The 10,641-nt window shown below is 36.0% G+C and overlaps 2 protein-coding genes across 2 annotated transcripts; both read left to right on the forward strand.

The window, feature by feature from the left end:
• Positions 1-5,675: 5,675 nt before the first annotated feature.
• Positions 5,676-7,833, forward strand: LOC134694157 (uncharacterized). Its single transcript, XM_063555154.1, has 2 exons — positions 5,676-6,881; positions 7,108-7,833. The coding sequence occupies exons 1-2, from the start codon at positions 5,676-5,678 to the stop codon at positions 7,831-7,833; spliced, it is 1,932 nt and encodes a 643-aa protein (XP_063411224.1).
• A 56-nt stretch (positions 7,834-7,889) lies between these two features.
• LOC134694158 (uncharacterized) lies at positions 7,890-10,388 on the forward strand. Its single transcript, XM_063555155.1, has one exon. It carries the CDS (start codon positions 7,890-7,892, stop codon positions 10,386-10,388), a length of 2,499 nt encoding a protein of 832 aa, XP_063411225.1.
• Positions 10,389-10,641: the final 253 nt, after the last annotated feature.

The following is a 10,641-nucleotide window of genomic DNA, read 5'->3' on the forward strand; positions in this document are numbered from 1 at the left end:
CTACTGTTGTCTATTCATTTTGGTCTCTTGTGGAGACATTTTATAAAGGAAACAAGTAGCAAATGCAAAGAGTGGAATAATCAACATGGAGATACAAAAACCATGTATTCAAGTATACCTGGATTATTGCTACATAATAATAGTAGGTTCACAATCAGAAAAAAAGAAGTCTCCTTTGTTGTAATTTTTTATAGTTCCCAACTGACCTCACCAACAACCCCCAGGCTTAGGTCAAGATATTGGCCAGTCTTCCTATATCAGTGCTCCTTACAACTATAGCTATATATGAATTACAGAAGGAATCAATAATGTCAACAAACTTTGAATTATCTTTATATAAATGAAAACCAATAATAAAAAAAATAAAAAAGTAATTTTGAATTTTGAAATAAGAAATGCCTAAATTGGGGAATGTGAAGCAAAAGTACAATGCAAGATCCTGTTTTCCCTAAGAAGCACCTAAATCAAGTCTACTTCATATGTAAAGATGTACAATAGGATGGATATCTAACACCAGCAACATACAACCCCCCAATGGCATTCATACCACATCTGATGTTTATATGTAAATGTGATTTAAATATGAAATGTTAGGTCATTGCTCCATTGTTAAAGACCCATCATCAATCTCTGACATTTGGATTTCATGAAGTGTCTAATTGGCAATCATATCAGATCTCCATATTTGTATCGTTGAAGACAGTATGTTAACTTAGTTACTAGGTGTCTTGGCCAAATTTGGTAAGTTGCTATCTCATTGACGTTAATTACCCCATATATCATTTAAAACATATGCTGAGTCATTTTTGGAAAAGTTACTAGATAGAATGAAGATTCATCTAGTTTTTTTTCCAAAGCCAACTTGTCTTTGCTCTTTCTCTTTAGGTTTCTTTGGGTAGTAAAGGAATAGCAATACCAATTTAAAGTCCCTTACTTTGACTCAGCAGGAGCGGGGAATAAAGATTATTGAGACTGCTACAAGGGGGAGGAAGGGAGGGGGAAACCAAGACTAGAAGAGGAGTATACTGTGAACCAACTCATTTTTTGGACAATTTATTTAGAAGACTCCAAAGAAAAAAAGTAAGCCAAATGTAAATCACGAGTACTTCAAAATAGAATTTCGAAATAATCCGAAAAATTAGATAATCACAATATTTATCCAAAAATGCTAAAAATGGCTTTATGGTCCTCAAGTGTGTTGGTTTGAATTGTTTTACATTTGTGATTTCTGGGTCTATCAAAGCTGATTATGCGCTTTGGTTTTTGCTCATCATTGAGGGCAGTACAGTTACATATAGCTGTTAATTTCTGTGTCATAAAGTTTCTTGTGGAGAGTTGTCTCATTGGCAATCATACCACATCTTTTTTTTATATGTGTAGGCAGAAAAAGTCTTATGAAATATGATAGAAATGGCAATATGCGTAAACAAAACATCAGCTGAGATATGATAGAAATGTCTGTATGGTTGCAAGTTTTGTGGTTTGAATTGTTTTACATATGTGATTTCTGTTTCTATATAGCTATGCAGTTCGGGCTTTGCTCATTATTGAGGGCCATATAGTTACCTATAGTTGTTTAAAATTTCTGTGTCACTTGTGGAGAGTTATTTCATTGGCAATCATATCATATCTCCTTCTATATATGTATATGGCGAAAAAAATCCTAAGTGACATATAATGGAGATACACAAAAAAATTACAGTTTTTTCGCTTGAATTATTTTGCATATGTGATTTTGTGGCCTTGAATGGATGACAATGCAGTTTGGGCTTTGATCATCGTTGATGGTCGTACAGTTACCTTAAGCTGTTAATTTTTGAGTCATTAAGTCTCTTTAGGAGAGTAATGTCTTATTGGCAATCATACCACATCGTCTTTCTTATATTTACAAGGGAAAAAATCCTTATGATAGAATCAGCGATACACGAAAAAAAATCAGCTGCGAAATATTATAGAAATGACAACACAATTCAAAGGTCCATAAAATAAGTTGGTTAACAGTAGTTGGTTCCTATAGAAATGTCAACTGCATGCGTTACAAAATAAGGAAATTAAATTTGTGATAAATTGATTTTTAAAGGAAGATGGTCATTTAATTCTGTTCCCCATTAAATTAAAATTGGAATATAAAAATAATGGTCAATTGAAATGAATAGAACAAATATAAACAAAATTCTAAACGTGAATAGGTCTGAAGAGAGAACATTTTTCCAATTTTACATTTCATCACCCCAAAGAGATTCCTTATTTAAAAGAGGGACGAAAGATACCAAAGGGACAGTCAAACTCATAAGTCTAAAATAAACTGACAATGCCATGGCTAAAAATGAATAAGACAAACAGACAAACAATAGAACACATGAAACATAGAAAACTAAAGAATAAACAACATGAGCCCTGTCAATATGTAGGGGTGATCTCAGGTGCTCCAGAAGGGTCCCATTCTGAATTTCAGGTACTAGTATAAGGTATTTATCTGAAGTTATATATAAATTATGCAAGATGAAATTTATGGCATTTTCTGTCTTATGAAAGTTATTTACTAATGAAAGTCATTCTCAACCCAATAAATTCTATTCTGCACACATACTTAATGAATTAAAAAGCAACCATATCCCTCCATATGATTAGTACCCCAAACCCTTACTAGAATGTCATACACCAATCTCTCTCTCCCTTGTGCCACTCTATCATGCCACTTAAATACCTAACAACCTATTTAGGAAGTATCATGTTAGTAAACCCCCTAGGTTAGTGTTGATACTTCAAAGAATGAAAAGATTTTTAAATGAAGTACTAGATATGGAGGGACATAAGTACAATTTTTTAAAGAAATTAAAATATCGCATAAACTTGAATTGATGTTACAATTTTCAAAGTAGCTAACTGATTAGTTGAATAACCTTCATTAAGACTGCCAGAGACCAAAACTTTGTGGATCCAAAATCAAAGTTTTTCATGATCATTAAAAAGCCAAAAAAAGATATAATATTTCAAAATTAATAAACTGGAAATTTAGAGGAACAAAAATTATAATTCAAATTTTTAAAAACATTACCGCAGACCTTAATACTAATTCAGAATGAGAACAAGATGTGTCAAAGCGACACGAATGGCCCGGTCCCAAAAAGTTGAATAATCAGCAATTTTAAAATAAACACATGTGGACACAAACATAATGGTAGCCTCATATAAAAAATCAGCTCAAAATCTGGAGGGGAATAGAGAAAAAAATCCACATAACCGATTTTCAATAATTAATCAAAGTCCAATGCCTGTAATTTCAGCGAAAATTAGCTGAGCAAAACGAAACTTAAGCTTGACCTATAACTCATCATGGCTAACTCACATACCAAAAATCAGCCAAATATCTGAAGGTGTTTACAAAAAAGTCTGTATAACTGATTTTCAATAATTTCTCAAAGCCTGTAATTTTGGCAAAAATTAGTGGAGAGAATGAAACTTGAACATGATCTGTAACTCATCATGGTTAATTTATAACTCACATACCAAAAATCAGCCCAATATCTGAAGGTGTTAGAAAAAAACTCTGTATAATGGTTTGTTGTGGAATGAAGGAATTACGGAAAAACAGAATTAAGGACAAGGGTATCACTATATGGCATCTACAAGTTTGTTGCAGGGCCATAACAAAGGTTATAACTAATTAAATAATGAAATAATGTTGAAGAAGGAGTAATTTTAAATCTGAAAAAAGGAAAAAAATGGCATAGAAGAACTATTAAAAAATTTAAAAGAGAACTAAAATAAAAAATGTTGACATTGCTATGGGAACCCTGCCCCTTTTAAGACAGACTTCATACAGGCACTTATAAAGGATAAAAAGAATCAAGCATTATCCCTTAACTTCACATTCAACAATGTAGGTAATCTTTTTAAATAGATAACTCAAAAGTTGACCACATCTAACAAACTGTACCAGAAGAAGGATACAACACTGATACAGCGCTGTGCTTCAATACTTGCCTCCACCTAGAAGCCATCAGCAAGGACCAGCTGAGAGCTAATAATTTGACAAAAGAGACTTCAATTTCCCCCATTGTGAACTTTTCTTGTGTAGCAGCAATCCAAATATACCTGTTAATGAAAATCATGTCTCCTTTCTAATTATTCCACTCAATGCATCTTGTGTGGATATTTTCTTAAAAAAAACAGTTGCTGCTTAAAAAGAAATTTGAAACAAGGATTGTTAATGATTGTGTGGATTGAAAGTCATTCTTTACATGATTTATTGTTAACAAACATTCTAAATGTGAAAAAAATAATCATATATATTCAAACCAACCTTAAGGTCATCACTTGCTTAAGTCAACTATCTCTAATGGTCTCTTGGATACCATATCAAGTATAGTCAAACCTGCCTTAAGGTCATCACTTGTTTAAGTCAACTGTCTCTAATGGTCTCTTGGATACCATATCAAGTATAGTCAAACCTGCCTTAAGGTCATCATTTGTTTAAGTCAACTATCTCTATAAATGGTCTCTTGGATACCATATCAAGTATAGTCAAACCTGCCTTAAGGTCATCACTTGTTTAAGTCAACTATCTCTATAAACGGTCTCTTGGATACCATATCAAGTATAGTCAAACCTGCCTTAAGGTCAACACTTGTTTAAGTCGACTATCTCTTATGGTCTCTTGGATACTATATCAACTGTCGAGATTACCGCGGGATTACGACGTTCCTAAGTTTGTAGATCTTTTGTACATTACCATTGGCGACGTTGGCGACTTCAGTGACGTCGCCGTGGGCTCTTTGAGTTGTTATTAAAAGTTATGGCTGAACAGACGTATTTGTTTATATTAGCGAAAATATCCTACTTTTAACATCCACATTTATGGTACCGTGACCAATGGATTTAAGCAAGCTCAAATCGATAAGATCCGGGAACAGAAGTGCTGTTACAAAACTTTTTCGGAAGATAGATGCAGCGAAGCAAGACACAGATTTCGATCCAGAAGAATTGACAGCAACATTTGAAAACCTTCTCCAGAAATAAGATACTGACCAACTTGAACGAGCAGATACTCAACCTAGCGGAAGCAGAAGATATTGAAAGTGAAATTCTAGATTCAGATGAGTATTGCATAACGTTAGAAACCAAATTCAGACACATAAGAAATTTTGTTAGAGATACTCATACCACATCAAAGACACGTCAGAGTGAAACTTCATCCCAGATATTAAATGTTGACTCTCAACCGTTCGTCTCAGCAAACCTTACAGAAAACTCATGCACGCAGTCGTCACAAAATCCGTTCTCTCAAGCTAGTAACACAGTGAGTACTAATATAAATTCGTATACATCCGCAAGCAGTCAGAATCACTACTTACCAAAACTCTCACTTCCAATATTCACAGGGAATATATTAGAGTGGCAAACTTTCTGGGATTCGTATGAATGCGCCATACATTTAAACCCTTCATTGACCAATGTCCAGAAATTTAATTACCTCAAAGCGCAGTTACAAAATGAAGCTTTACGCACCATAGCTGGTTTTGCGCTCACCAATGCAAACTATGCAGACGCCATTATTTTATTGAAGGAAAGATTCGGACAAACACAAAATCAGGCAAGCATACATTCAAGCATTATTAGACATCCCATCACCACGAAACCATCTTATTAGTTTGAGACAATTCTATGATCAAATGGAAACTTACGTCAGAGGGCTAGAATCTTTAGGCCAGTCACAAGACTCGTATGGAACATTACTTGTACCAATTATTTTGAAAAAATTACCGGGAGAAATTAAAAAAAACCTTGCCCATGAACATGGAACAGAAAACTGGTCATTACGAGACCTCCGGAAAAGTATTTGCAATGAAATTAACATAATTGATGCGGGACAAGACACTGAAACTTCTGACAATTTACCAAGTACATCATCTTTCTTTACCGGAACTAAATCAACAAAACCTCGCCAAAATCAAGCCCCAAATACAAGAAATATACGCCAGAATTTAGACACTAAACCTTGTGTATTCTGCCGCGATGTACACGCACCAGCGCATTGCGCGAACATATCGGATCCAGCAGCACGCATGAACATTGTAAAACGGGAGAAATTGTGTTTCAACTGCCTTGGAACACACCGTATACATGAATGTAAGTCAAAACACTTATGCCGAAATTGCAACAAAAGACATCACACAAGTCTGTGTACTGTACGTCAATTTAACAACAAGAACCACGATAATGACAGAAGTAGACAAAGCGTGCAAAATACAAATTACAGCCAACAACATATGAATTTTCATGGTAACAATGGACAAGCTAATCAGACATCTGTACATTTGGTAAATGACACGGATCGGAAGGAAGAGGACACGTCAATTTTATACTCATCGTCAGTCGAGGTACGTACAAATGTTCTTTTAAAAACTGCAGTAGCACCCGTATGGTCAGACCACTCATGTAGAGATACCCATATACTTTTTGACGAGGGAGCACAGAGATCATTTGTGACCGAAGATTTAGCAAGAAAACTTAATTTACAGTCAGAGGGAACTGAAATTCTACAGTTATCATCATTTGGAGATAGAAACAAAAACGTAAGACATTTAGATAAATCGACAGTGTTCGTAGAAACAGATGCAGGACAGAAAATACCGATAAACGTTCTAATTGTACCAAAGATTGCCGTACCTTTGCAGAACAATATTCGCCACATCAACAGAGGACTGAATTATTTACGGGGACTTAAGTTAGCACATCCAGTAACACAGGACGAGTCTTTCGAAATATCGTTATTGATCGGAGCTGACTACTACTGGGACTTAGTCGAGGATGAAGTCATACGGGGGAATGGTCTAACCGCCGTGAGGTCAAAGTTAGGTTTCTTACTTTCCGGTCCAGTAAGCGACAAGAGGGATAACTCGTTGATGGGTACTAGCATTTTTGAATATTCTTGTTAATCATAAAACGGAGGAGCATGATATAGAAACATTTTGGAGATTGGAATCGATTGGTATTAACTCGAAGGAAACAGACATAGACGATACAGATTTTTTGGAAACATATCAAGACACTTCGATTGAACTCAGAGGTAATAAATACTTTGCAAAATTGCCATGGAAACAGGAACATGACGAACTACCATCAAAATATACAGTCACAAGAAGAAGAACAGAGAATGTTATTAAGAAACTTAGTCAAGATCCTAAACTACTAAAGAAGTATGGAGATATAATCGCCGAACAGGAACGCAGAGGATTTGTTGAGACAGTAGATGAAAATGAACAAAAAGGCGGGAAAATTCATTACATTCCACACCACCCTATACACAAGGAATCTAGCACAACTCCTATACGAATAGTATACGACTGCAGTTGTCATCAATCACCAAGTCATCCAAGTCTAAATGATTGTCTTATGGACACACCACCAAAATTAAATGATTTGACAAAACTCCTAGTACAGTTTAGAGCCAACCAGTTTGCTACATGTACTGATATTGAGAAAGCTTTCTTACATGTTGGATTGAGCAAAGAAGATAGAGATGTTACCCGATTTTTATGGCTTAGTGACCCTACAAATCCAGGAAGTCAGCTGAAAATGTACAGGTTCAAAGCAGTGTTATTTGGAGCGACGTCTTCGCCCTTTATACTCAACGCCACAATACAGAAACATTTGAAACAATTCGGAAACAGTGAAACAGCTAAAATTCTAGAAAGAGATATTTACGTTGATAACATATTGTCTAGTATGAACAAAGAGGAAGATTTACTTACGTATTTCAAAGAAGCAAGAAGCTTGATGGCTGGAGCTGGATTCAACTTGAGAGTTCAAACAGTGCTAAATTACTAGAATTAGCTAAAGAAGAAAACGTCCTAGATACGGATAAGTATACCAAAATACTTGGAATGTTGTGGAACAGTCGTAGCGACGAGATATTTTACCCTAAGCGTGATATTCCTACACCGGAACTACTTCAACATGTTACTAAACGAGAAGTTTTGAAATATTCTTCAAAGATTTATGATCCACTCGGCTTACTTAGTCCGGTTACAATTAGAGCGAAAATCCTGATACAAGAGTTAAGGAAATGTGGATTAGATTGGGACGAACTAATACCAGATAATTTAAAGACTACGTGGATAGATTTGACCAAAGATTTGGAAAAGGCAATACAATTCACTATTCCTCGATATTATTTTAGCAAGCCATCAGCATCAACAGAATTAGTACTTCATGTATTTACAGACGCAAGTCCAAAGGCGTACGGCGCAGCAGCTTATTTGAGTAACGAAAACGAAACAACTTTAGTAATGGCGAAAACCAGAGTAGCACCAGTCAAATGCTTAACCCTCCCACAACTTGAACTTATGGCAGCAATCATCGGCGCACGACTAGCTGCACATCTTCATTCAACACTTAATTATCCAAAAATTGTATTTTGGTCAGATAGCAGCATCGTTCTTCATTGGCTAACATCTACGAAGACTTTGAAACGTTTTATAGCTAATCCAGTGAAGGAAATAACAGAATTGACGCATCCATACAAATGGCAGTATTGTCCTACTGATAACAACCCAGCAGATCTTCTAACAAGAGGACTTGCAATTGAACAATTTGACCAGAGTATACTTTGGCGGAAAGGACCACATTGGTTAACAGATAGTACAAAATGGCCAGAACTAAACAGCGCAACAAACACCGTTTTGACGTCACTGGTAGATGACAGAGAAAATGAAGAGGAATTGGACAACTTGAATATGACGCACCAAAATAGTCTAAGCAGTATAAAAAACATATTGGATATTTCGAACTATGGATCTTACATGAAGTTATTACGTATTACCGCTTATGTCATCCGTTTTATACGCAACTGTAGACGGGATAGGATTTCCAGAAAAAGCGGACCACTGGAGGTAAATGAAATTCAAACAGCAGTAAATACTTGGATTCTAGATTGTCAAGAGTCTACGTATACAGATGAAATGTCATATCTGAGAGGAGCACAACACAGAAACACAAATAAAGTACCCAGAGTCCGACAATTGGGACTTTTCTTAGACGAAACCGGTCTTATTAGATGTAACGGGAGAATACACAACGCACCAATACCAGAATCAGCGAAATTTCCGTACCTTATACCGGCAAATCATCCGTTAACTAGACTAATTGTATTGGACGCACACGAAAAGTTACTTCATAGTGGAATGAATGCTACAGTCACCTATATTAGACAAACGTTTTGGATACCAACTATTCGACAGTATGCAAAGAAATTACTCCGCAAATGCGTTATTTGCCGCAAAGTGAATGGAAAATCGTACGTTGCACCAGACCCACCACCATTACCAAAAATCAAATTACAGGAAGCACCCCCCTTTACAGTCACTGGAGTGGACTTTACAGGAGCATTACTTGTAAGAGACGAAAATAGAATTTTAACAAAAGCATATATATGCCTGTTTACCTGCGCTTCTACCAGAGCCGTTCATCTAGAGGTGGTACCGAACCTAACCGAACATTCGTTTGTTCAAGCTTTTAGGCGTTTCGTAAGCCGCAAATCAATACCTAAGACACTTATATCAGATAATGCAACTACTTTCATCGCAGGAGCAGAGGAACTAAAAAGATTATGTGAATCGGCAACACTAAAAGAAACGTTGTCTACACGAGGAATAGAATGGAAATTCATACCAAAACGCGCACCGTGGTATGGTGGATTCTGGGAGAGACTTATTGCGCTAACAAAGACAAGCTTGAAAAAGACACTTGGACGAACTCAAGTTAGTATGGAAACTCTACAGACTGTCGTGACAGAAATAGAAAGAATTTTAAATGACAGGCCACTTACATATTTTTCATCAGATATCAGAGATTGCGAGACGTTAACCCCAGCTCATCTTTTGTATGGTAGAAGAATATCAACACTGCCATATCCGCAAATAGACATAGAGGAATTCAACGATCCAACCTATATGAATCACAAAGAACTCAACAAATGTGCACAAAGACAAACTTTATTAATACAACACTTCTGGACCAGATGGAAGTCCGAATATTTAACTTCATTGCGCGAATTTCACAAAACTTTGGGAAAAAACGAACAATCTATTCAAATTGGAGACATAGTTCAAATACATAATGAATCGCCTAGAGTCAATTGGAAACTAGGTATAGTTAATGAACTTATCAGAGGCAATGATGGACATGTACGAGCAGCACGGATACAGACAAGCAATGGTGAGACTTCCCGACCGATCGTTAAACTATTTCCGTTGGAAGTATCGGGGACACATTCGGATGTTACAAGCGATCACACTGACGAGCAACATCAAGACACAACGCAAAGAAGTACTAGACCGAAACGAAATGCGAGCATCAAGGCCCGGGAGAGGATACGAAAGTGAACAACCAATGTAGACGAAAATGATGAAGAAGATTAACAATTTTCAAAAGGACTTTCAAAGTTAATTCAAATTTTTCATTTATGTGAACAAGAACTCAGTTAATTCAATTTAGTTTATTCATGGAGATAGAGACTTTTTTAATTTGATTTATTTACAAATATGGACAGTTAATGTGAAATTTAAGATAATTTGCACTTTTTGCGGCCCCCAGTATGTCGAGATTACCGCGGGATTACGACGTTCCTAAGTTTGT

The sequence above is a fragment of the Mytilus trossulus genome, chromosome 13 (assembly GCF_036588685.1).
Source record: "Mytilus trossulus isolate FHL-02 chromosome 13, PNRI_Mtr1.1.1.hap1, whole genome shotgun sequence".
Taxonomy (NCBI): domain Eukaryota; kingdom Metazoa; phylum Mollusca; class Bivalvia; order Mytilida; family Mytilidae; genus Mytilus; species Mytilus trossulus.

Coding starts and splice junctions, on each gene's coding strand:
- LOC134694158 (XM_063555155.1), top strand. CDS start 7,890: ATGTTGTGGAACAGTCGTAGCGACGAGATATTTTACCCTAAGCGTGAT.
- LOC134694157 (XM_063555154.1), top strand. CDS start 5,676: ATGGAAACTTACGTCAGAGGGCTAGAATCTTTAGGCCAGTCACAAGAC. Junction 6,882..7,107: donor GTTTCTTACTTTCCGGTCCA/GTAAGCGACAAG, acceptor CCATGGAAACAG/GAACATGACGAACTACCATC.